This window comes from Eulemur rufifrons, chromosome 7 (genome assembly GCF_041146395.1).
Source record: "Eulemur rufifrons isolate Redbay chromosome 7, OSU_ERuf_1, whole genome shotgun sequence".
NCBI classification, from domain to species: domain Eukaryota; kingdom Metazoa; phylum Chordata; class Mammalia; order Primates; family Lemuridae; genus Eulemur; species Eulemur rufifrons.
This window is the reverse complement of record NC_090989.1, coordinates 183,617,937-183,644,686: the sequence shown is the minus strand read 5'-3', so window position 1 is coordinate 183,644,686 and position 26,750 is coordinate 183,617,937. Positions and strand designations below refer to the sequence as shown.

Below are 26,750 nucleotides of genomic sequence, written 5' to 3'. Positions count from 1 at the left end.
AACAGTTTAAGAAATCTTTAAGATTGCTGTAACACCAAACTTAATAAAATTCATATCCATTCAACAAGTTGATTCTTAAACAAATGCATTAAAGGTTTGTTAGAAGTTATATAATCAGAAGAAAACACTGACTAAAGTTCTTTTGAAAGAAGCAAATCCTCCCCCCACCCCCGAAAAGCAGCTATGCTGAATTTTTCCTGTAATTTGGCACCTCAATCAATCCTATTAAAAGCACTTGAGAACGTCCTACTGGCTTCTCATGCTTCTTTTTAGCCTCTAATGTCTTGCAAGAAAAATACAGTTCAATTTCAAATTCATTCACAGGGGAAAGAAAGGCTTTTTGAAGAGTGGTTCCAACTGCCAACTTTAAAACAAAAAACGTATAAAGGGCTAGAATCAAACAGTTTAAACCATTCTGGTTCTGATGTCACTTAATGAACTTTAGTTCCTATGTAATCAAATTTTACATATTTTATTGAAGCCAAAATTTTGGCTTAACAGAAACAATTCTACCTTGGATTTACAAAAATGCCTAGTTTCTACCATGCTCAGGTGTTGTAAAAGGGCAATGAGTGTATCTACTGTACCACTGAAGTGCATGATGAACTTCTGAAACTTTAAGGCTTTTTTGGAAAAAAAAAAAAAAAAAAGAATTTAAACAATCAACCGTGAAAGGCACACAGTACAGTACAGTGACAAAACAAAGCAAATCAAAACAAAAACACACACAAAAACCCAGACCAAGGGATCCAGCACTCCCGCCCTGGCGTTGTCACATAAAGTTTAAACAAATTTCCTAAAAGCCTTCTGTGCTCCTTGGTATCCTCACCAAGAAAGCGAAGGAACCGGGTGAGATGACATCTGAAGCCTTGGGTGTCTCCTCCACACCTGTGATTCTTTTTGCTGATTCCTCAGCTCAGCTCACTCCTTTGACAAGGTTCACTGGTTTGCAAAGTGCGCATCGAAGCAGCACTCTCACAACAGCAGATTCTGAGCACTGCAAGGGCAGGTGGAGCCCGTAGGGAAGGGCTTCGCTTGGTTTCACCACCATAGAATACCCAGTAATAGTCTGTTTCAGACACATTTTAAGAAATCCTCTAGTAAATTAGAAACACCCAATTTCTCATATCAACAGAAACATGCCCCCAAAGAGCTTCCAAGTGTGATGAGAAATAGTAATGAATGAGCAAGAATGAATTTTGGTTGCATTGGCACGTGACATCTAGAATGCCTAACTGTTGCAATTCTTGTACCACGGGCATGAAACAAAGATCATCTGTTTCTTTGAAAAATGGCACCAGATTTTATGGTGAGCTCAACAGTTCCTTTATATAAGTCAGTATTAGATCAGTGTCTGTAAGATTTTGGGCACCTAATTTCACACATCTCATTTAACTGAGATTCTTACAGCCACAGCTATCTCAAACAGGAGAAGAAGAGAAGTCAGGCTTGCTACATGCATTAAGAAGTTCCCCTCACATTTTGCGGTGGGGGAGGGGAGGTAACAGAAGCAGCTGTAGCGACAAGGTACTCGTGAGTCAGTGTAGTCCTGGGGAACATTTGTCAACGTTTCACAGCAAGGATAAAAAGTTAATAAGCAAAGTAATCTAGTTAGATCTTCATTAGTTTTACTTATTTAGGTTATTACTCATCTTAGGTAGCTACCAAGCTCAGAGCTGTAGACAGCCTTCATAAATAAGGACGCCTTTCCTCATTAGTCTTTTTTATTTGCATCTTAATACATGCAAAAGAAAAGAACTTGAGACCAAATGGTATCTTAGGGCACAGTTTGGAATAATTTAGTTGGAAAAGAAATATAATTCAAAGTAGGATTATTAAAAATGCTCTGTAAACCATCTCCAGGAAGAGTTTATTCTAGATGAGGTCTTCGCTAGTTACGGTGTATATAAGAGTGATAAATCACCTGTGGGTGTACCTTGCAACCTACCTCCAGGGCAGACGTGCCTGCTGCCTACCGCTGTGCAGCATTTATAATCTTGTCTATGGAGTTGATTAAAAAGCTTTCAGAAACTCTCATAAAATGCTGAACTGTTCCCCTATCTGAACTTGATTATCTCAGTCAGCTTCAGAAAAGCAGTCATAAAACCAAGCTCAGTCTGCCTGCCACCCCCGCTGCATGTCCCTGACACGCAGCTGCAGCCCATCACTGAATAACCACCTGGTGACGGTGGTGTTCACTTTCAGGGGGTCACAAGGGGTGGGGAGAGAGTACCTAGGGCTCGGTATAAACCTGCCCCCCCCATTACTGAAGCGGGTAAAGCATTTATCTAACGGACAGGAAGCAGGATGGGGGCATTTCTGCAGACTGTTAAACTCCGTGAGACCAGGGACTGTGTCTGTATCGTTCAGTTCTAGCCCCAGCACCTGGCATCACGCCTGTGCCATGGTAGCCACTCCATAAGCATTTGATAAATGGATTCAACAAAAAGGGTGTTTCCATGACTATGGTTTACCCCAAGATGCTGAATTTAAATCCTGGGTGAACATTTGACAAATCTGAGGGCTAGGAAGCAAAACAAGAAAAAGCTTTTAATCTCCCGCCAGTGACTAAGTAAAAAAGGGTATAGCTTTCTGTATCGTGGTTTTTTATAGTACTTCATTGAAGTCGTTTGCATTTGGCCATTTTTTGGTTTTGTTTTTCACATTAAAACCATGTCCTTAGCAGCACTGAAAGTACCACCGTGGCCTTATCCTGTAGAAGGACACTGAAGGGGGTGGGTGGGGAGACGGGTGGGGCAGGTGACTCTGTCCTCTGCTGCCCGGCTCCCTTTTCCATCCAGGTCAAGTGCCCGAGGTCGTAACATAAGCACTACCGACTCCTCCCCCTCAGCACTGGTACAATGGAAGTGGCACGCGAGTGTGTGTGTGTGTGTGTGTGTGTGTGTGTAGATGGGATCTCTTTCTTTACCTGATCCTTCAGTTCTGACAGCTGGCCAGAAAGGTTAGTGACAAGCTTCATGGTGGACTCCAGCTTCTCCTGCAGGTTCCTCAGCTCGTTCTGTTCTCCCTCAGAGTCGCTGCTGACCAAGGACATGGCTCTCATCCTGGGGAACCAGTCAAGATTTCTTTCCTAGAATCCACATTAAAAAAATAAAAAAGAGTAGGAGGAGTCACTTCTAGGCGCAGAAACAAGAAAGGCAATTTTACTGTGCCGTGTTTCCTAACCTCTGACTAAGCTATCTCTGTCTACTGCAGAACTAATGTCCTGTGTATTTTTTAAAACCATTCGGTAACTAACTTTTCAACTGAATGTACTTCTTAGAAGAGGAAGTCACTTTAAATTATAGGGGAAAGTAGATTTCCAAAAAAGAGTCCCAATCTACAAATTTGAAGGATGCCACTGCCCCCCTTATCTTCGCATATTACATGACTGAAGAGTTTTAAAAAAAATTGTAAAATATGCATAACATAGTATTTGCCATTTTTCACCATTTTTAAGTGTTCATTCACTGGCATTAAGTACATGCACACTGTTGGGTAATCATTACCACCCTGCATCTCCAGAATTTTTTTCATCTTTCTCTGAAATTCCATACCCATAGAACCCACCATTCCATTTTCTGTCTCTATGAATTTGACTACTTTACGGACCTCATATTGTGCTGTGTATTTTAAAATGCATTACGCCAGGGAAACCATTTGCGAACATTCTGGAAGTGAATTTTAAGACCCCAAGTATTCTGGCATTTAACAGATACATGTATGCATGGGTTTGCTTGGGTAAGAGGATTATGAAGAAAGCTAAAAATGGGGAATGGGCTTTTCAGTTTCCCCGTCTGTCAGCTTATGGAAACCACTCCTCTACTCGTGCCTCCTTTTCCTTCCTGCGTGACGTGGGCGGGGGATGCTCTCAGTTGGAGTAAGAAAGGCCCGTTCAGCTTCCTCCCCGTCTATCTCATCCTTTTGATGTCTACAGCTTATGCCTGTGAACAGTATTTCTCACTACTGGTTCACAGAATGGGACTCCTCCTACCTCACTTCCTCCTGCCCACGGATGCCTTTCTCCTGGAGAGCGAGCCGCATGCATGCACACCTCGTGCATACGTTCCGCACGGAGAGGGAGGAACGCATGTAAGACAAGCCTCGTCAGCACGAGACAAGGCGAAGAAAACTGACTCATTCCGGATCTATCTGGTGTCATTCCCACCTGGACCATCTTGATCTTCTCAGGATAAATTTAACAGACTTTCTAAAACAAATCATCCCCACCCCCCAATACACCCACACACACCAGACCCATGTTGTTGTTTTGTGTACACAAGAGGTCAGCACCATTTTCAGTACCTTTTCTGATAGTAAATATTTTTGGCTTTGTGGACCATAGGCCTCTCAACTATTCTGCTATTACAGCCCCCAAACAGCCATGGAAAATATGTGAATGAACAGGTATGGTGTGTTCCAGTAAAACTCATATTAACAAATGCTGGCAGCAGGCTGGGTGTGCCCCATGGGCTGGAGTTCGCCAACCTCTGCTGTATACAATAGGAGGCATCAACATGTTTAAAATAAAAAACAAAATTCCATGAGATATGTCTAAATATTACTAATCAAGTGAGATCATTAAACCGTGTCTTGACCTAAGGCAATCTAGCAATCTAGAAGCCAGGTAAGAACTAGCTGAACAATATCACAAGGCAGGCACAGCACACTGGGACATGGCATCACATCTGCTTTAGTGTTTGCTGGAGACTTGGGGGCAGGGGGTCTGGTAGGTAGGAATTCACTAGCCTGTCGGCATCATGACAGTGGGAACCACCTTGGCACAGTGACTAGGACACAGTAGACACTGGACAGATGCTCGTGGAAGGAGGGAATGATATTCCACTCTTTTTCTGCATGGGCCCTGATAACAAATGCTTAAATAGCAGTCCTGAGTTGCTTATGACGACTGCTGGAGGAGAAAAATGAGGGCCTCTACCTTCCTATGCCCTGAGATAAACACTTCATTCACTTATGCCTTGATATCAGCCCACATTTGCTTTCATGAATTCCCCACCACAGACCAATGGGCAAAATATCCCATTTCAAAATGACTAGCTTGAAAATCTGAAGCGTCTCCCCGATTGTAATCCATTTGCTACTGTGCAGCGCGGTGACCCATCCCCATGACACTCGGCGCTCCTGTGTTAATCCTTCAGACACAGCCATATTTTCCCACCAAGGAGGCAGCCCATGCACTGCGTCAGCTCTAACGGGGGAATAAACCTAATTTTCCAGAAGAGGGCACGCAGGGCGGGCAGGCGATTACTCACTCCCACAAGGGCAAACGGGCCCCTGCAAAGGGACGAGAGATGACGTGGGCTGCGCTGATGAAGCCACGAACCCAAAGCACAGCTGCAGAGAGAGCCCACAGCAGAAGGCCCTAGGTGTGCACGGCAACTGCTACACACTTTTGCAGACTGACCCCAGAGGAGGAGAAAAAACTGAGGAGGAAAGAAAAGTCCCATTTGAACTGTTAAAATCTGAGGAGCACATGGACACGCCATCAATTGAGACGGGATAGGGTGTAATGCCAGGAGGGAGTTCAGAGATCACTAATCCTACCACTGTTTCTATAGTGCAGGAAGCTGAGGCCCCGAAACAAGGAGAGTAACTTGTCCTCGGTGGGGAGGGAGGGGACAGTAGGGGAGGGGAGACAGATGAGGGGGAGGTGGCTAACTCCCATTTTTCAAAGAGAATCCCGAGAATTATCTAGTATTTACAAATTGTAAACTTCTGTAATTAAGTATATTTTGGGGGGGAAATATTTGATACTTGGATTCAAATAAAAAGTCTAAGCACTATCAGCTCTCTTGGAGCAAAGTATTTTTAAAAATATAACAAATTCAACAGATATTTCAGGAGCACTTACTTTACATGCCTAGACACAGTGCCTGCATCCACACCTCCTTACCGTGGAACCACTCTGACACCTGCATATGAGATGGAGCTCCTGCCATCAAAGTGTTTGCAATGTAGTTTAATGGACATCTAGATTTTTTTTAATGGAATAAAGCAGGTTATGTTATGCCAAAGGAGCAGTAGAGAGAGTAGCATCAAAGAAAGAACCGAACAGCAGTGACAGATTGGCCAGAATCCTCTTGCAAGGCCTGGGCCTGAGGAAGGTTAGCGCTTGGCCAGGCTAGGGCAGGCGCGAGGGCATCTCCACAGAGAGGACACAGCATGGTGAGGCCACCAGTGTGGCTGGAGTCGGGGATGAGGGCAGGCAGGGAGGAGCAGCTCAGACTGCTGAAGACTAGAGAGAAGCTGGGCGCGGTGGCTCACGCCTACAGTCCCAGCAACGGCGGCTCCAGAGGCAGAGGAGGTAGGATCGCCTTGTGCCCAGGAGTTCAAGGCTGCAGTGAGCTATGATTGCGCCACTGCACTGGGTGACAGAGTGAGACCCTGTCTCTAAAAAAAAAAAATATGTAATGAAATAATAATTAAAAAAAAATGAAGACTAGAGGGAAAGAGGAGGAAGAGATCTGCGAAAGACCTCCTTGACCAGACCTGGGCAGAGTGTGAGAGGATGTGCCGGCTGCTTAAGTGGCCAGAACTCACCTGTAGCTAACTTATTACTGACATGCAAATCAATGCTAAACTGCCTAAAATGTTAGCAAAACCATCTAAAATCTGGCTTTCAAATCCTTCATATGTTCATTTGCTTAGCAAACCCTCTGTAAAAATAGAAAACACAGATTTCCAAACAGCGTCCACATTAATGAGGCCTTCAAAAGACTTCAGAAAACCAAGGCAAGAGTCTGCACATAGCTGGGAAGTTTAAGGAACAGTTTCTCTCCCTTATTCTAATAACACGTGACCGAGTAACTATAGATTAAAATGAGTATTTTCCTGTGGCAGATTCCCACCTTCTTCCATGGCATGTGTGATTCCTGGGCCCCTAAGCAATGACTTCAGAAGGTCTTTGAACAAATAAATGCAACATGTACAGACTTCCTCCATTCGACAGCCGTTTACTGGTCCTCTGTAATCTCAGTGTCTGGCAGGGCCCGAGTGCTGAGGGTTTGCGAGAAAGACAAAGTCCCTGCTCTCAAGGTGCTTCAGTCCAAGGACTGCGGCCACAGCTGGGTCTCAGGATGCGATTCTTTGCCTCTGTGGAGCTCCGGGGTAGCCCTCGCTCCAGGTCCTGAGTGCCCAGAGCGTGCGCTGGAGGAATGAATGGGGAAGGGCACTCCCGGCACTGTGCTCCGTGCCTCAGTGGTGGAAGAGAGACACTGACACCCTGCGTCTCATGCTTCCACAGCGGGGAACTGTAATCTCGGGACTTGAAGGCCCTGCCCAAAGAGTACGTAAAGCCACAGACAGAAATAACGCATCTTTTTAGGATGTCCATTTTAGTCAATGGTCAATGATTAAAAATATTTTTATGTTAAACTTAAAAAATGCCCTAGAGCAGAATATGAAATTCAGTGAAATGTTAAAGATAAAACTCAACACTTCAAAGAAAGTCATACTTGCTGCAAGCCACTTGGGCCCTGTTCTCTGCTTTTATGGAGAAAGCTTCTCTCTCCCCATCATAGGAGGGTTTCAATGCAAAGACAGGAGAGGGACTTCCTGATCTAGAAATTTACCAATCGCCACCATACAGGATCTCCCCCAGTGTCCCCTGAATGTCTAACAATGAAAAGCTGGGCTAGGAGGGACCCCACTGAGATCCTAAACCACAGGAAACAAGCTCAACTGCAGAGAATTCAGATACCCTGGGTGGCAAGCATTGTTACCTTTTCTAAACTCAAGCGGGTAGATCCCCAAATTTGAGATTCTAGGTGTTGCTAGTGTTTTAATAAAATAATCATCCTGGGCTGTTAAGTCAAATCTCAAATTACCAAGGAGCACCTAGCAGTTAAAATCAATGAGCAATTCTAGCCCAACTGTTCTCTCAATTGCCAGCTGCTTTTGCACCCTGTGCAGTGCGGTAAGCGCCAGGGTGGCGTCACGTTCCTCACCAGCAGGACCTCCCTCTGCAGACAGAATCCAAATCTCAAAATGAAAATGTCTGGACTATCCCAATTACTGAAATGGGAGCAGAGAGAGAACACCTGAATCCAATTACTTTCTCTTTAGCTAAGACTTTCATACAAAATGCTGAGCTTGCTCGAGTGCAAGGTCACCCCAGTGAGCTGGTCAGCCGCGGCTCTCCAGCCAGCCGGTCTGAGGCCTAGAAACATTTGCAGAATCTCGCCTGTGTGTCTGTTCAAGATCAGAAACGTGTCTCAGTGTCTTAGCTGCTAGTGCATTTTTGGGAAAGTCATCTTCCACTAAGACACTGTTTATATGTGAATTCGGCTTGGGTGGGGTGTCTGTGTTGTGTGTATGTGGTCGGGAGGGTAGGGTGGAAGAGGGCTATGGGGTCACTGAGCATCGGCCGGCCACATCTGCCACTCTGGGTCTGAGCTGTCCTCCTTGCTTCCTTGCTGCTGGCATCTCACATACCAATGGCATTAGGCACCGTCTGCCCGGGTCCTCCTACAATCCAGCCAGGGCAGTTCCCGTCACAGCAAGTGCTGCCTCTGTCGGAGCAGACAAACTGACTGAAGCCACAGCCGGAAGCAGGCTGACCACAAGTGCTAAGGTTCTGGTTAGTTCTTTTCTAGGTAAAGTTGGAAAAGTCCCTGCAAAAGCAAACACTAAAGTTTTAGACACGGGGGTGGCATTGACTAGCCCTTGAAATGTTCTTGACTGGAAAGAGGGAGAGAGAGGAGGGAGAGAGAGAGAGGGAGAGTGTGTGTGTGACACACACACACACACACACACACACACACGGAGGAGGAAGTTGGATTGTATGATGCAAATGCTAATCATTCTGAGAAGTGGGGTATTTTTTTTTTCCCCACGTTCAAATGAAGAGGCTGTTCTGAGAAAGACTGCGAGGTAATCAATCACCTCCTCAGAGCCAGGCTGCTCAGGTAGAGCCTTTGTTCTTTCACAGCCAGATTAGAGTCAGGTGTTTAGGGTGGGAGACCTGAGGGTAAAGGAAACAGGAGTGAAGATGGGTCCTAGAAAAAAAAGGGCCGGGTTGCTTCCCTACCCTCGAGAATCCCCTCGGGGAAGAAGTCCTTTCAGCTCACGTGGCAGCTGTTTCTACGGGACGTTCCCAGAATGCCCAGGGCTGCTCAGGGGACGGGAGTGGTCAGAGGGCGCCCAGGGTGGGCTTGGAGCAGACGTTGGCCTCGTGCAAAACCCCAGACAGTGTCTGGAGGAGGAGGGAGGACTGGGGATAACACTTAACTTTTCTAAAGCAGGAATACAGGACACTCAGTAAACTTCAAATCATTTGTCCCTTTCGTAAGCTAGGGTGATTATTTCCACTGAAAAGGAAGAAGATTATTATTAATCTTTGAAGCTCATTTTTCCAAGATCATAGCAACTCCCCCACTCCCCTCAAGAGAATCTGTTGGTCTGGGTGAAAAATGGTGGTAATCATCTTGAACTACGTTCCATGACTCTGAAATTGCCATGGACAGTATTTGTTATACATTAAAAGAAAAAACCTAAAAAAAATAGATCCCAACTTTGGACACAGTAAGACCAGTGGCTGGCAGAGGCTCAGAGGAAGGGAGGGGGGAACAGGGAGAGCACAGAGGAGTTTCAGGGCAGTGACACTATTCTGTGTGACACTGTAACAGCGGGTACGTGGCATTAGGCATCTGTCCAAACCCAGAAAATGTATAACACAAAGGGTGAACCCTAAGGTAAACTCTAGACTTTAACTAATGATAACGTACCAATGCCGGCATATGAACTGTGAGTGCGCCACAGCAATGCCAAGCGTTACTAACAGGGGAAAGTGGGGAGTGAGGTAGAAAGAAAGGGTTGTATGAGAACTCCACACTTTCTGTCTCATTTTTTGGTAAATCTAAAACTGCTCTGAAAATAGTCTATTAATTAGAAAAAAAAAAAAGATTCCACACCTGGAACTTGTTGGCCAGCCCCAAATTCAAGGGTTCAGCCCCCCCCCTCTCCCAGAAGTACAGTAAACTCAAACTACATAAAATATTCCTGTATGTCATAGATTCTGTAAATGTCTACAATAGCCTTGTGACATTAGTGTGCCAGTAGAAAGAGGACCAGCCTGGAGTCAGAAGCTAGAGTTCAGGCTGTGACTCTCCAACGTGTACACAGGACAACGAATGAGTTGAATGAGTCAGCTAACCAACCTGGTCTCTGTTTCCTCCCCACCCTCCACAAAGAGATCACCAGCCACCTCACTGGGTTATTGTAAGGATCAAACGGCTGTGAAAGTGTCCCATAAACTGGCAAGCATTATGCAAAAGTATTATAAATCCGTATGTCATATGCCAAGGTCACAAAGCTAGCAGAGAGTCATAGCACAGCAATGCACACACTGACTCCAGTTTTAGTGCTCATCTGCTGTGTCAAGTTAGTTCCTCTCTTTCTCTGGGATAAAAGTTTAGAGCTACTGATTTCTCTTTTACCAACTAAGCCACATGAAGGTTGTCCAAACTGTGCACAAATTGAGGTGTCAGTCCGGCTCTGTTTTTGAGCTTTGAATGACATTACCAAAACAGGCCATATTATATAATCTTCAGCTGGGCTGGAATGACCAATGACCCTTCCCAGACTCAATAGTTGTTCTTGGATGATACAGCGTAACAAAGACAGGCTCGTGCCAGCAGAGAGAACCACACCCATTTCTGATGAAATCTCTAGGCAGAGCCAGCTGCACAATCATTCTTTCAAGTCATTCTGGGGCCACAGGTGAAGTGTCCCCCGGGCACCCACAGGGTCGGTGAGAAGGCAGGGTGCACAACTAGTGGGGCACAGCTGGGTCCTGGGCACCTGGGGCTGCCAGGTCGAGGAACCCAGAGGTCACAGAAGAGAAAGGTGGGGCCGCTGCCTGTGCTGGACAAGGGCAGGGCCAGCCCGCGTGAGATTCCTAACAAGGAACAATCAGGCAAACTCACCCTTTTCCCCAAATCAGCATCCAAGCTGGCTGACGACATTTTGCTTAGGCAACTTCCTCTGCATTTTCAATTAGCTAAGAAATATACCAGAATGTTCCCAGTGCTTATCTATGGGAATTTTTTTTTTTTTATTCTTTGCCCAAGGTTGGTCTACCTGAGATTTTAGTAATTTTCATTGGTTTTCTTTTATTCTTTTCTAGACTTCCATTAGTATTCAAGTTTTATCTTTTAATACTTTTATGCAATATTTTTTTCTTGTTTTAAGCCTACTTAAATATCTTTCCAAAGGTGTTTGCTGCTGTTTCAGAAAAAAATAAATTTATCTTTGAACACACACACACCCTCACCAATAAGCTGCTTCACACACATCGTTCCATCTAAGCTTCATCATCCGATGGGTTTACAGACCGGAAAATTTATCTGGACTGAAATGGTTTCACTCAAGGTCAGCCCTGCCTAGACACACTCTGAGAAAGAAGTGATAGGAAGACGTTATCTTTCTCACCGTCTTGTGAGAGTCATAAGGAGGTGAGAAGGGTACCAGCACTGTCACCGTCTGGAAGAAAGATGCCACACAGTTTCATCTCTTAACTAGGAAAGAGATCACCTGCCATGTGCAGATTCTCCAAATTCCTCCATCCTTGCCAAATCCCCCATTTCCTAACCTGCCCCTTGCACTCTGACCCCAGTACTTACTAGCTTGCTCACAAAGGTCTTCCCCCGCCTCTGACCACCACATCCTGGCTCCCAATACAGACCCTAAGGCCCACACCTCCCTGTTGTATCTCATGAATTCCTGTCACCACTCTGAACACTGCTTCGTGGAATTTTAGAGCTAAAAATGGCATGAGAGACCTTTTGGTTCAATGTCCTCATTTTACAGGTGGTAAAACTGAGGCTCCGCAGAGAGAGGCCTTGTGAAAGGTGAGAACCCAGAGGCTTGTCCACCTGTACAACCTTTAAATACAAGTGACTATACCTAGATACTAACAACTTTTCCTCGCTCTCATATTCCCTGGAGACATGCTAGCAGGCTTCACTTTAAAGAGATAGGTCTTAAAGAATTCTGAATATATGTACTTTATAAAGACAGTCAAATTCAGAACCTTTTCCAGGTTAGAGCATTGTTTTGGTTACACGCGTCTCAGGAGCATGTGACATACTACAGTCTAGCTCTATCAGAGACAGTCAGTACTTAGAGTAAATGAGAAATAAAGGGGTTAGAAGGCTGTCAAGGTGTCTGCAACTGAAGGGGCAAGAGGGACGTCTGTAGTGGGGGAAAAGGGAGGGAGGTAAGGAGAGGGCACAGAAAGGGCATTTCTAGAGCTTATCAACAAAATCTGCCTGGTTCGGGGAAATGTGTACATATGCAAATACTTTTTATATATATACCAGCGTGTACTTACATCCTTGGAAGCAATAACCAATGGGCAGAACTGGTTTCACAGGTGGTGAAACGAACCTTTAGCTGGCGGGCCTAACAGTTCTGTGCACAGCCCTCATGTCCTGCAGTCTCAGGGACTGGACTCTTGGGTATACCTGACTCCCCCTGTGCCCTGTTTTGGCACATAAATTCCTTTAGGGCAGATGATGGCCCTGCTCAACTCACTGTCACAACCAGCACCTACAACACCCTCCACGAAGGTCAGGATGTGGACAATTCAGAGGGGAGCACTGGGAGGTCAGTGCAGAACTGGGCTCCAAAGGCCAAGTGCTTCACAGTAAGAGAAAAGTGCCCATGAAGTGCTCCGTGGGACGAGGGTGACTTTATCCCCTCTACACCAAAGGGCAGAATGTGCCACAGGGCTGGGTGGGGAAACTTAAGCTCAGCAACCACTTTGTGCAGCTGCCACTGACGCGAACCCAAGCTCCAGTGCGGAGGGTGGGGCGAGAGCAGGCCTGGCCGGCTGGGCGGCGAGTCCAATGACGCTGACACGCTGTTTCCAGCCACCGGGAAGCCAGTGCCAAATCCCTCTGCGCCTCTCCCTCGCTCTGATATTCTTGAACTCTGCCATGGTGTCAGCTCACTCCAGGACGCCTTCTGGGAATCGTATTTAGAGGGCAGCACAGGCTGTATCTGCGCCCACGGCTGAGGGCTTTCGGAGCCCAGGTGACCCGGTGGCCTCCCAGGTTCGGCAGGGAGCTGTTGATACAGCTCCCGAGGCTGAGATGTCCGTGTCCCAGGAATTTATCCAGGCACTCCCTTCCTCCCAGCACCCTCACCGGAATTCCAGCATAAACACCCAAACCCATTACCGCGCACCTGCACGAGGTGGAGGGTGCCCAGGTCACTTTATCTGCAGCGGGACCTGCCCGCCTGACTCACAGAGGCGGCGAAAACTCGGCGGAAAGCAGGCCGGGGAGAGTGAAGTGCATGCCCCACTGGACCCTCCCTCCCTTGCCCCTGCCCTGTTCCTAAGTGCTGCGTGGCAGGGACTTCAAACTGAGACTCCTCACCATGGCTGTGTGAACTTTTATGTTTACTCCCTTACTCTGGTCACCGCTGCCACCATCCCTTCCCCCGACACATCTAGGGTCTCACTGTCACCCAGTTATGCTCCACAAGGAACTCTCCGTCTCTTTCTTTCAGAGTTCCTCCCTCTAGCCCCTCACGTGGTTCCCTGGACTACCCCTGGCAGAAAGCTGCTGTCCCCACGTTGGCGAGAGCCTGCCTGCAGATTTTACAGCATCAGCTCTCTCTTGGGTCAAGAAAGGTGCAGGACTTTGGCCAGTTCCCCTTGTAAACTGTCAACAGTTCCCCCTGTAAACAGTAGAGACACGCAAGTATTCAGTTCCCATTGTGATCTTTTGCTCTTAACGTGTGGCTTGTGACTTTGTCTGCTTCCTGTGTCTTCTTATCAAATATAGATAAACACAAGTGCTGGGGTCAGATATCCTATAGCTTTTGAGTCTTCTCACAATGTGTCCTCATAGATGTTTAGTAGTACTTAATTCACTAATAGAATTTATATGCTTGGAAAATTTACTCTGAGATGTTGTCAGGCAAAAAGGCTCTCTCTTAGGTTTTTTTTTTTTTTTTTTTTTTTTTTTTGGTGCAAATTGCCCACAGCTGTCAGAAAAGCATTCTCCAGGAATCTGGGCTTCTGGACTCCCCCTTCCTATGTGGAAAGCACCCGAGACCTTCTGAGAGCATTCCATTTGCTGCCATGTTGACGCTACTTTTGATCCGGAAAACTGCTCCTTTGCTTTCATATCCCTGTACAGCTCGTTTCTGAAGAAATCAAGTGAACTAATACATAATGAAACAAACTGGAAAATCTGCAAAGGAATGTCATGTGTGCAAAATGGGGGGGGGTGGAAAGAAAAAAGAGGGGGGAGAGGAAGACGGAGGAGGAGGAGAAGGGAGGGAGGAGAAAGGTGTCTACCCCAGCTGTGAGAAAAAGTCGGCATCAGGCTTAAAAGATAATGGACCAGACATTCTAATGTTTAATTATCAGGAGTTATACTCACTCAGATGAGTCACCTGGGTGTGGAAGCTCCAGGCTGCCTGTGGTTCTAGGGAACTGTCCCTCTCCTTTGACTTACACACTCTCTCTCTCCAAATCTGGTTATACCAAAGGACATGTCATTCTGTTTCAAGCTTAAGTGAGCGTAGTGAGGTTTATCATTTTAGCAAGTCAAGATTAATATAGATTTCAGATATATCCTTTGCAAGAGCTGCGCTTTATACCCTTCCTCAAATTCCTGTCATTTCCACAACCCCTGTAGTCCCTGAGGTGGCAGCTCCGAGAATTACACCCCATCTAACCGCGGTCTTGCTGACTGAGGTGCTAGCAGTCTCTCCCACTCTTCTCCCCGAAGACCCCGGGGGAGCCTTTTCTGCATCTGGCCCCTTTAAAGGGGGCTAATGCCGTGTCACTGGGGGAGGTGTGTGCTGCTGCCCATCCAAGTCAGACAAGCCAGACGACCAACGGCTGCCCATTCCGGACGCGGAGGGCGTGTGCCCATGCACAGACGCACCCGCATCTCTGGCCACACGCGGATGTGTGGGGCAGGACAGCCCGAGGGCGCGTTCTGCTTCGGCAGCTCTGGATTCCAATTCAGCTATAGCACTTCCCCGGCAGCACGACCCTGGAGAGGCTGCCCAACCTTCCCAAACTTTCGGTTCCCGTCTGTAAAATGGCAGTAGTGCCACTGACTACGCTGTGATGAGGATTAAGGGAGATGACGCACGCACAGTGTGCATTTCATACGTATAAGTTAAATGTGACCTGTTACTGGTTGTTATCCAATCTGTCTTGCCATGGCAAAGGGGAGCCCAGCACGGACCACTCCTGTTCCCAGACACTCAGGCTCTCGCGGGGTGGTAGGTTCTGCCCCGTTATTTCACTGTCCATCTTAGTAGTTAATTTACGTATTATCCTGGAGAAGACAAGGTAGCCACAGCAGCCCAAGATATCAGAACATTTTGAAACGTGATTGAACAATATCTGATCACTCAAAAACACCCCTCTGAAAATGTAAGACTTCTGTTAGCAGGGAGGAATTCCAAGATATAGAAATGAAATCTATATTTAATTAGCAAAAGAGATGCCTTATATTTAAGTTACTGTTTGGTTTTCTCTAACCAATCTCCCTCCTTAATGCTTCTTGAGTTTCTAACTTTCAAGAATACTGTAGTCTCCTGTATTTGTCTGTAGTGGAAAAATGGGCTGCTGTGTCTTTGCTGGGAAGCATATGTCGATCTTCTATCTACTTCATGCCCATGGTGCAGTATTTAAATTCTCTCGGGCAAAGTACTCACAATGAATTTACCACTTACTCAGATTAAATACATGCAATAGCATAGCCTTTCAAATTGTCATCTATGGACTAACACAAAGTCTCAGTGCAACTGGCACTATAGCAAAACCAAACGGTGTTAAAGGTAATCAAAGAAGGGTGTGTGACACATAAATTATTATGAAAACTTAAATGCAGATCCAAGCTAATAAAATTTTCCTTGTTAACTTTAAAAGGCTATCACCAAAACTCTCCACGGTAGCACCAAATTCTAGTTCCTGTGGGGAAAGGAACTCGGGGTTTTTTCCCTTGCCTTGACTTGCCAGGGGCTATGTGAGGTCACTCCAGAGTCACATTTCTCTGAAAGCACAGCCCTGTCTGGGGCCTGAGTCAATGAACAAGAGGCTGTCTCTGCTGGACTAAGTGGCACTGTAAGTTACTGTGAGGACGGTTAGTTTTCCTGGTCACGTGAGTGACAGCACCACCTTCCAGCAGGTGCTTGAGTTGAAGGACAAACCTACCAGCAAACCACGCATGACGTCATGACATAATCTAAGGTGTGTCTTGAATACACAGAACTCAGGGTCCACTCCCCAAATCAAATGAGGTCCTAATTCTGGGCAGTGAAAGCAAGTGGAGGAAACCACTAATCACATGGGTGGAATTCACCAGTATCTTCACCTGATTCAACGGAGAAAGAACAATAATGTCAACGATGCCCTGCCTCAACATCTAAGGACACTTAAAGATTTAAAATTTAAGAGAGAGGAAGACATAGGGATTCTCCCAATGAGAAGTTCATAGAGTCAAGATGCCCACTCTGACTTTTCCTAGCAGCAACGTGCCAGTAGCCAGGGTGTCTTACGGTCTTTGAACCCTAGGAAACGATGCTCCCGTCAGCTCTGCTGTCAGCCCCGCAGCCCCTGCTTCCTGGCTGCCTGTGCTCTAGGCCCGCCATCAGTTGCTCTGTCACCCGTCCCCTCCCTCCATGAGTGCCTACCAACCTGCCGGGTCTCAAACATTCATTTCATCTGCACTACTCAGTGGATGAGTGAGGTGGCATTAACCTCAGTTTACAGACAGGAAACTTAGCTCAGCAAAGTCCCATCATTTGCCCAGGGTCACACGGCTAGGAAGGAGCAGAGCGGAGACTCTTAACCCTGGATTTTCTGCCTCCAGTTCTTGGGCAGCAACGACTTCATGGCAGGCATCAGCCTGGCCATGGCTTTGCCAGGATATGCCCATCTCCAGTGAAAGGAGAGAGGGGCAGACCACAAGAAGAGAGATGAGAATATGTGCTCTTCTGTATGTCAAGACATAATCAATTTGTAATGAACAGTTGGTTGTGAAGTTCTAAACTGTGAGCCAGAGCTGCTTCACATGTGTCTTCTATCCCTCCCTCCTGGGACGGCAGGAAATGCGCTGATGCCATTTACAGAGAGAAGAGGTCCTGTCCCCTTGACTGTGGGCCAGTTCCAGAAGGAATCAGGAAAGGTGCTGTATCTGACCTAGCAGGACTGTCCTGTGTTTTCATAAGGTCAAGCAGCCACCAAAGGAGGAAATTCACCTTTGGGACCAGGGTCCAGGCAGGGAGGGCCACGCTCTGCATACAGCCACTCTGCTCACCGCTCTCCTTCCTGACTGGTCAGATGTCATTGTCTCAAAGTCAGCGTGAGTTTCTGAAAACCCTTTTCAACACAGTGCCCAGGCAGATTCGACCAAGCAGTTGCTGGTTGTGATGACAACCTATTTGCCATCCCTGATGCTGCGTCTGCAAGGAGCTGCTCCCAGCTGCCTTCCCCACGGGTTCTGTCGGGTGGCCTTTTGGCAGCTGTTATTTCCCAAGTCTTTAGGAGGCTCTGGGATCTTCATCAATGGGCTAAAGTAGAGCCACAGAAGCATGAAACACCCCGACCTTCTGTCACTAGGCGAGAGGTGGTTTTCCGGAGGCCTGCATGCCGCGGGAGAGCCAGCTCAAAGATTTGTTTTGGGACACAAGGAAAGCAAAAGGGCAGCCTGCTTCTCCTTCCATCTCGGACACTGTGCATCAGCTGCTCCTTCTCTGTCCTCCATGGTGGAGTCACTGCAACCGTCTGAGGTTGGCTTTCCAAAGAGATCAACTGATTTTTCCTCCCAGAAGCGACGGGCAAGATGCTCCGCCAAGGAGGGAGGCTTGCGGGGACCCCGTCTCTTGGCGGTGGCTGCCTCCACAGGGCATGACTGAGTCGGGGCCACAGTGTGGGCTAGTAGCCTCTGCACCACAGCTCTGAGGTCCCACGGGGCTCAAGCCCCCGCTGAATGATTCAGCTGAGCACCCCCAGCTCCCACCCGCTGTGGCTAATGCTCTCTTAGGAGTCCCCAGCAGGGATTCATGTGGTTTCAAGACTGAACACCACTGAACACAGGGTTGGCGAAAAGGCACAGCCTTTCAGCTGGTGGATCTAACACTTCTCTCAACCATTGCTTGATACACCCAACATGTGGTTCCTCAGCAACCTTGACATTCACAGTTAAGAATTCTTTGATGCTACAGATTTTTAGGCTCTCTGACAAGAAGTCTCATACAATCAAAGAATGACGTCGTGGATGAGGAACGCACACCAAATGCTCGGGTTCTCAGAGCATCGCAGCGCAGTGGGCTCTGCCCAGCTTGGGTGGCAGGCTAGAGGTCACCCTGGCTCTTAATCCTCATCAACTGACTGCTCACAAGACTCCTTTAAGTCTTCATGATTCAGACAGAAACCCAAAAGTGCACCAGGGTTTTCTGTGACTGGAAAGTAAGGTGATTAGCAGAAAACTTCAAAACTGGCTCCTGGAAGATTTTTTAAAGATAGGGCCCATTCAAATGCTTTAGAGAGAAGAGAACAAAGTGAGGGGAGAAAAGGGACCTGTGACAAGGGTGAAAAGTACAGGTCATCTCCTCTAGACATTAAGGCACTGAATGCAAACGAAGGTCATCATCTGTTCATGAAGACAGGTTTGGGTCAGCGTGAATGCTGATTAAATAGCGTTTAACTTGCCAGTGTCAACAACTGGGGGAAAAGAAAGGATCTGAGGACTTTTCAGTTAATGTGCGCTGACCCTGGAAACCTAACCTGTGAAAATCTGCACTGGCACCCACCAGAATTCCTAATCTCCTTAAAAACAGGAGTCTGCTCCCACCTGGCCCGGTGTCACCGGCACCCTCCCAGCCTCCTACCAACCACATGACCGTGGGGTGACTTCTAGACTCAGACGAACCTCGATTTGAATTCTGGCTCTGCTCCTTCCAGGCTGTTCCCAGGCAAGTCACTCAGCCCCAACCCGGGTTTCATCTGTCAAAGGGGATACACCACCACCCTCATTCTGGAACCTGTGTCTCTTCCTCCCCCTTCTGTGTTCATTTTTCTCCTTCCCTTCTGCTAACCTATGATCCTTGTCTCTTTATCCTCCTCTCTTTCAAAAGTCATGTCTGCTATGATCCCTTGTCCATTTCTTCGAACCCCAAAAGCTCCCTCCTCCTGGATCCCCACTGATTTTAATGACCAAATACAATGCGAGATATGGAGGAACTTCACAGACTGCAGAGGGCTGAGGACACAGAAAGGATTAGGAATATTTCTCCTCGTCGTTCACATAACCGGTCTGGACAGTAATTTCTTAAACCGGTATCTGTTTTGTGTCTCCTGCTAGACTCTTACTACTGGAAGGGTGATTCACAGACCCGCAGCAGCGGCATCCCCTGGAAGGTTGTTGGGAATGCAGAATCTCAAGTCCTGGCAGTGACTGCTGAGTCGGAATTTGACTTTTAACAAGCTCTCCAGATGATTCACGTGTACATTAAAATTTGAGAAGCATGGAATTAGATCCTAAGGTCCTCAAGGGTACAGGCGGCGCAGAATCCCCAGAAAGGGCTCCGGAACCTAGGAGAGGCCCGAGAGCCTGTGTGATGTGGGTGTTCGGGAAATGAGCAGGGGAAGGCTGCCCAGCCAGCGATGAACCCGCAAGCCCCGCGTCCAGGCGTACCAGTGAAGACACCCACCTGAACAGGCCTGACTTCCAGTATCCTACCATAAAAAGCCTGACAGTTTCATCCGCACAGGAAACACAGGCAGGCTCATTCAGGAGAACGTATGATCAGGTACCCGGATTGCGTTTGTCTTTCTTAGCGGCTAATGGCTCCCCTGCTCCTCTGAGTGAGTCAGTGCAAACCACAAAGCTCCCCAGAGTTCACAGTTCACAGCTGCTCACTTTGCCAGAAACCCCTGAACACTTTAATGCAGCGCAGAAAGCACAGCTGGCCCGGGACTCCCACCGCACACGTTTGGTGCGTCCGCAGAGCCCTGCCCGGGAAGAGCTCTCTAAAAACCCGTGGCAGCTCTCGCCCTTCCTGCGACACGGCAGTCCACACTTCCCATCAGCAGGAAGATTAGACTGGAACTCGAATCCCTCCATCATATGCTCCCTTCCTGATGCTTAGCAGAGCGTCTCCCAGAAAGGCTAGGCTGAGGCCAAACACAAATCATGCTGAACTACACAGCGTGATCATTTTGCTTTTAAGGCACCGCTTAGAGACCATGAGACGGGGGAAAAAAAGAGCATTATCAAGAAGAGAGGCAGATTAACAAAGAGACGGGAACTGGGGCTGTGGAGTTCGATCTGGGTTAAAAGCCAGCCCCACGTCCATGCGCTAACCTCTGAGCCTCAGTGTTTCCTCCTTTAACAGGCTGACACCACCCGGCTGGGGGTCCCCAGGGTCACCTGAGAGAACACACCAAGTTCACAGAGTACTGTGCCTCATCCGTGAGGAGGGCTCAGCCAGCATCAGCTGTGGCTTCCCTGCAGGGCGGCTCCCCGGCTGCCAGGACCACGCTCGGAGCACAGAAGCGGGCCCTCCCGGAGACCTTCCCACTCACCTTGATCATTTCTGCCACGTAACTCTCAGGCCCGGTGTACTCTGTGGAGTCCTTTACTTTCACCAGGACGATGAAGCACAGATAGTGCCACATGTTGTGTTCTTCCTTGATGTGCTCTTCAAAGGTGACAGTCTTGTTGTCAAACTTGTCTCTTTCCAAGCCTAAAAAAGAGACAGAAAGCCCCCGGCCCCAAATGAGCAGACACGGTACAGAAAAATCCATCACAGAACTGTCAACACAGAGGAGGCTGCTGTCTCCTCTCTCTGTCAGGAGTTGGATTCTGTTGGCCTCATAAATGCATTCACGTCCCCACTATGGCAGGAGAACACAGGTATGAATCAGACAGACCCCAGTTTGAATCCCACCTGTGCCACTTACCAGTGGCTGCTTAAGCTCCATGTGCCTTAGCAGCCTTGGCGGTGAATGGGAAGACAGCCACCTAGGCTGCAGGACTGTTTAGGGCTTAAATGGTAACATGTGTGACACACTCACATGTAGCAGGCAACCAGTGATGGTGAGGTCCCTTTGCCAGGTAAATGCCAAAATGCAGACATGTTAAAAAAGTTTTTAGAGGAGAAAGAATAAAGACAATAAGAACTTTAACCAAATTTTGAACTCTAGCTGGTAAGTTTATATTTTGATGAGGTCTGGGTGAGCAATTCTGAAACTAGTTTCTATGTATTTTAGGATTGAGCAAATAAATAAATACATTATAGATAATGGGAGCCAAACTCCTCACTGCCAAAGAAGAGGACACAAATATGAAAAGGAAGAAAGACAGAATTCCTGTAATATTGAATTTTTTTCTAAAAATATATATGGATGGGTATAGATACACATGTATATGTACGTACACACACACACACACGTATACACATACACCTGTCCTCTAGATCTGCACCCTAATAAACCCTGGGAGCAGCATCAGTAGGAATGAGCATACCTAGTCCCAAGGGTCTTGGCTTCTAAATACCATTCTCCACTAAAAACAACCAAGGATCTTCGGAGAAATGGCTGATTCCAGGGCTGGGTCAGGAAAGGTACAATGTGAGTCTGAGCCTGGAATATCTTATGGTGCCAAAAAAGTAAGAAAGTACAAAGAAAATGATAATGATATGCCTACACACAGAAGCCAGCTTGACAGGGCTCTCCCTGGCCAAATCTGGAGCAATCTGAGCATCAAATAATGACAGCAAAAGATTATAGTCCACTGGATAAAATAAAAATCTACAAGTCCATGTTGTTACAAATAAAAATATACAAATATACACGGGGAGAAGAAAAATTCTTTCTTCAAATAAAAAGACAATTAACAAATGTAGAAAGAATAATAAAATAAGGAAATCATCATTTGGCAACCATCATAATAATAGATTCAGGCAAAAATCATGAATGGATGCTAAAACCAGTGGGTGAAAATTTAATATAAGAATGGGATATCGGTCGGGCGCAGTGGCTCACGCCTGTAATGCTAGCACTCTGGGAGGTCGAGGCAGGTGGATTGTTTGAGCTCAGGAGTTCGAGACCAGCCTGAGCAAGAGCGAGACCCCGTCTCTACTAAAAATAGAAAGAAACTATATGGACAACTAAAAATATAGAAAAAAATTAGCCAGGCATGGTGGCGCATGCCTGTAGTCCCAGCTACTTGGGAGGCTGAGGCAGGACGATTGCTTGAGCCCAGGAGTTTGAGGTTGCTGTGAGCTAGGCTGATGCCACGGCACTCTAGCCAGGGCAACAGAGTAAGACTCTGTCTCAAAAAAAAAAAAAAAAAAAAGAATGGGATATTTACAAAGTGTCAAACTGTCTTTCCATAAAGAGCAGCTTGCAATGGAGAAACCTAGCAATTACCACCTTAAATAAGTTATCAAAGTTAGTATCACCGGTTATCAGATGAATCAGCATCGTGTGCCTCCTGATAGGATGCAGTGAGAAGAATACAACATGTCTTTGATATTCCTGTACAAAATACATACCCTCAAATCTTACCATGAGGAAACATCAGACAAACCCAAATCAAGGGACGTTCTACAAAGTAACTGACCTATATTCTTAAAATACGTCAGTGGAGGCTAAACAGATATGGTGACTTGAGTGCTATTCATGCCCTGGGATTTTTTACAAAGGACATTACTGGAATGAAGGGTGAAATCTAAATAATGTCTATAGATTAAAGACTAATATTGTATGTTTTAATTTTCTAATTTTGATATTTCTGCTGTATACAAGAGAGTTCTGATTTACAGGAAATATATACTAAAATATTTAGGGATAAGGGCATCGTGTCAGCCACTTGCACTCAAACTATTCAGAAAAATAGTGCGTGTATATACGAATAAAGCAAACGTGATACAATATTAATATATGGGGAATCTGAGTGAAGAGTATGGAGAAATTCTTTGTCCTATTTTTTTTTTTTTGAGACAGAGTCTTGCTCTGTTGTCAGGGCTAGAGTGCTGTAGCATCAGCCTAGCTCACAGCAACCTCAGACTCCTGGGCTCAAGCAATTCTTCTGCCTCTGCCTCCCAAGTAGCTGGGACTACAGGCATGTGCCACCATGTCCAGCTAATTTTTTCTATATATATTTTTAGTTGTCCAGATAATTTCTTTCTATTTTTTTAGTAGAGACGGGGTCTCGCTCTTGCTCAGGCTGGTCTCAAACTCCCGACCTCAATCGATCCTCCGGCCTCGGCCTCCCAGAGTGCTAGGATTGAAGGCGTGAGCCACCACACCCCGCCTGTCCTAGTCTTATTACTTTTCTGTAACTCTGAAATTGTGTCAAAACAAAAAGCTTTAAAAGTTTTCAAGGGGGCAAAAGTCAAATAATTTAAGTCTTTAAATGGAAAATGCTCATGTTTTAGTATACGTATCAGTAGGAAATTTATATATTTAGTAACTATATTATGAATAATCCTGAAATGATTGCTCAGCTCCTAGACGCCTACACAGTTCGTTTACATTTACGTATCTTTTCCTGTAGTTATACTGAAAATGACCTCTTTGGGACCCTATGCACCTCTTTTAGTAGCAGTTCACTACTTATCCTCAGGTGCCTACCATGTGCCATGTTCTATGCTAGGAGTGTCACATAGCACTCTCTCCTAATTCTCACAATAATGCAGAAAAGTGCACATTATTACACCCATTTTACAGATGAAGAAAAAAGGTTGAGGACGTTAAGTGACTAACCCACAGTTACACAGCTAGTAAGTGGCAAAAGCCCAATCAGAACCCAGGTCTGACTCCCATGTCCAAGCTCTGAACCTTTCACCACCCTATTTATTCTAAGAGGAATATTTCTTCACTTAAAGCCTGATGCCACCCACGGCGAAGACACCCGCAGGCCGGAACTGGATGAAAGATCTCCACTCTAGTCTACTCAGAATGGGACTGAGGGGAGCTCAGGCTGTCCCGCAATAAAGAGACCCTGAGATGCATTTGTCTGAAATCCTGTGCAGTCGCATTTCTGCTTCCCAAAACTTCATTCCTTGAAACATGGGCGACTGCTGCAGGGAATTCACCAGCACTCCACATGTTAACACCTCCTAGCAGGGTCAGGGCGATGGAGGGCCGCAGTCACCGCTGAGGACAGAGTCAACAGGAAGCAGCGCTGCCTCCCACAGAGCACTGGGCACACACCTGCCCCGCCACACCCTGTGTCGCCACGTGCCTCTGGACGCCGGCCTTTGCTCCCTTGCTGAGGCTGGGCGGTGACACTCACCACAGATAAAGCACGTGGTCTTTAAAATCTCTTCCTTCTTCTGCTTCTCACTCCTCAGGTCGGCAAAAGTGTCAATGATAACCCCAAAAATCAGGTTAAGGACGATGATGATGACCATAAAGAAGAACAAGAGGTCGTAAATCACTCTAGCAGCAAAGAGGGGTTCCTGGAACAGAGAGGGGCCCGAATCAGTCCGCTTCTCTCGCCACCATTTGGTCCGCAGGGCTCGGGGCCCAGTGAGCCCCGTGTCTCCCTGGGCGGAAGTTAAAACCCACAACCGTGTCTCCTGTCATACCCTGTGTTGAAACTGTGACTTCTTCAAGTGTGGCGTGACACGCCCAGCAGGGGTTTTGGCCAGGCGTTCGGGTAGGCCCGAGGCGGCCCTGAAGGCAGCGCTCCCTAAGCCTCCGGACGGGGACAGACAGCTGCCCGCGCCGGCAGCTGGTCCCGCCGCTCCGTCCACGCGACCACGCGCAGGCGGGGAGCCCGGACGAGCTGGCTCCGCGCAGCCACCCAGCGCCGCTCAGGCTCTTCCTCTGCGTCTTCAGTTTACACTCAACACCACTGCGTTGTGCTCTCACCACCCACCCCTCCCGCCCCCTGTGCCCTTCCTTCCCCTCGGGATTAATTTACCTCTTTGGATGGCTTCCTGAGCACGTCGCCTACTCCGCCCCCGCTCCGCAGCCCGTGACTCAGTACAGTAACGATGCACATCAGCAGCGTCTCACATGTGTGCTCCTTATCCTGCTCCGTCTCTTCCACGGGGACCAGCTCTGTCAGCACGGCAGGGAATAACACATTTCAAACGGGCGGGGGAAAGGGAGACCGATTTTGAAATTATGTGTCCTGAATGCCATCTTCTAGCCAACAGGCACGAGAAGGAATGAAATCAAGAGTCCAGATCTCCCTTTCAAAAGCTCAAGTCATCTGGGGCCATTCTGGTTTCATCGCTAACCCCTGCTACTTTCTCAAGCTATGTCAGTATTGTCCTTCCTCTATTAAATCTAAAACATTCCCTTATCCTTTTCAGATTTTTAAACTCTAGTCCCAGCTGTGAATAGTCAGTTGACGTCAGATAAGTTGCTTAACCACCCTGAGTCACAGGCATCTTGCCTCTCAGATGAGGGTAATGCTACCGGACCCAGGTTCCTTACTGGGCATGCTGTGAGGACTAAATCCAGTTTGATGGCAGGTTTTACAGCAGGTCCTCTGGATAAACTGCTTTACTCTGGAGGCTGTTCATTCTTACTGGTTTATGGAGGAAGAACCATCCCCTGCTGGCCACCTTGTTCCTTTCGCCAGCTGCAGTGAGAATGGCCTTGCTAAGACATGGATCTCATCTTATCACTCCCCTTTCAACAACCCCCATTGTCCTTTGGATGAAGTTTAACCTCCTCTGTCTGACATGTAAGACCCTTCATGATGTAACCCTTTGCTATTTTTTTTTTTTTTTTGAGACAGAGTCTCACTCTGTTGCCCAGGCTAGAGTGCCATGGCGTCAGCCTAGCTCACAGCAACCTCAAACTCCTGGGCTCAAGCCATCCTCCTGCCTCAGCCTCCTGAATTAGCTGGGACTACAGGCACGTGCCACCATGCCCAGCTAATTTTTCTATATACATTTTTAGCTGTCCATATAGTTTCTTTCTACTTTTAATAGAGACGGCGTCTCGCTCTTGCTCAGGCTAGTCTCGAACTCCTGAGCTCAAACAATCCGCCCGCCTTGGCCTCCAGAGTGCTAGGATTACAGGCGTGAGCCACCGCGCCCGGCTGTAACCCTTTGCTTTTATATCTGGCTTCATTTCTTACTACTCTCCTTCCTAATCTTTATCTCCCAAACTTTTTTTTTTTAAACCTTTAAGCCTTTAGATAAGCTATTCCCTCCACCTGGAATACCTACTCCTCTCCTCCTCTGCCCAGGAGTCTTCTGTTTTAGTTTAAATATCACCTTCTCAGTGATACTCCCGCACCCCAATATCAGGCTGGGTCCTATCTCCTGTATGCCATCCTCATTCCCAGCATTTTGCATACTCTCCAGTAATCACCTATCTAGTATCACCTGCTTGCTTCCCACACCACATTACTGTCTCTTAAGAGTACAGCGCAGTCCCTGGCAGATAGCGGGCACTCAGCAAAAACTGGCTGAGTCTAATCAGGTATTTTCTTCACATGTAGCTGCCTTTTCCCTTTCACTCTCCCCTCTTCCCCAGCCTCTCCCCTTTGCTGCAGGCCTTACTTCGGAGCAGTAAATGTGCTCTAATCTGCTCCCAACATCGCGGGCATCATCTAAGCCTCTGGAGGAGTCTCACACTAGCTCGAGGCTGGCGGCCACAAGGTCCTACCTTCTTTGGGTGCAGGAGAGGAACAGTTCTCCCCAGTCTCCACCCTGCACACATCAGAGAACAGGAACTCATTTGCCAAACTCTCGCTGGTTTCTGGGAGAAAGAAGGA

At 47.1% G+C, this 26,750-nt stretch overlaps 1 protein-coding gene across 1 annotated transcript in view; it reads right to left on the bottom strand.

Annotated features, from left to right (window-relative positions):
* Positions 1-26,750, bottom strand: part of ITPR1 (inositol 1,4,5-trisphosphate receptor type 1) — a 320,526-nt gene that overhangs the window by 6,886 nt on the left and 286,890 nt on the right. Inside the window, exons 57-61 of the mRNA XM_069476048.1 lie at positions 26,642-26,734; positions 24,936-25,075; positions 24,303-24,468; positions 20,585-20,745; positions 2,930-3,091 (exon numbers count right to left, since the gene is read on the bottom strand). Of these exons, the coding sequence (XP_069332149.1) occupies positions 2,930-3,091; positions 20,585-20,745; positions 24,303-24,468; positions 24,936-25,075; positions 26,642-26,734 (722 nt within the window). The remainder of the gene's footprint in view (positions 1-2,929; positions 3,092-20,584; positions 20,746-24,302; positions 24,469-24,935; positions 25,076-26,641; positions 26,735-26,750) is intronic.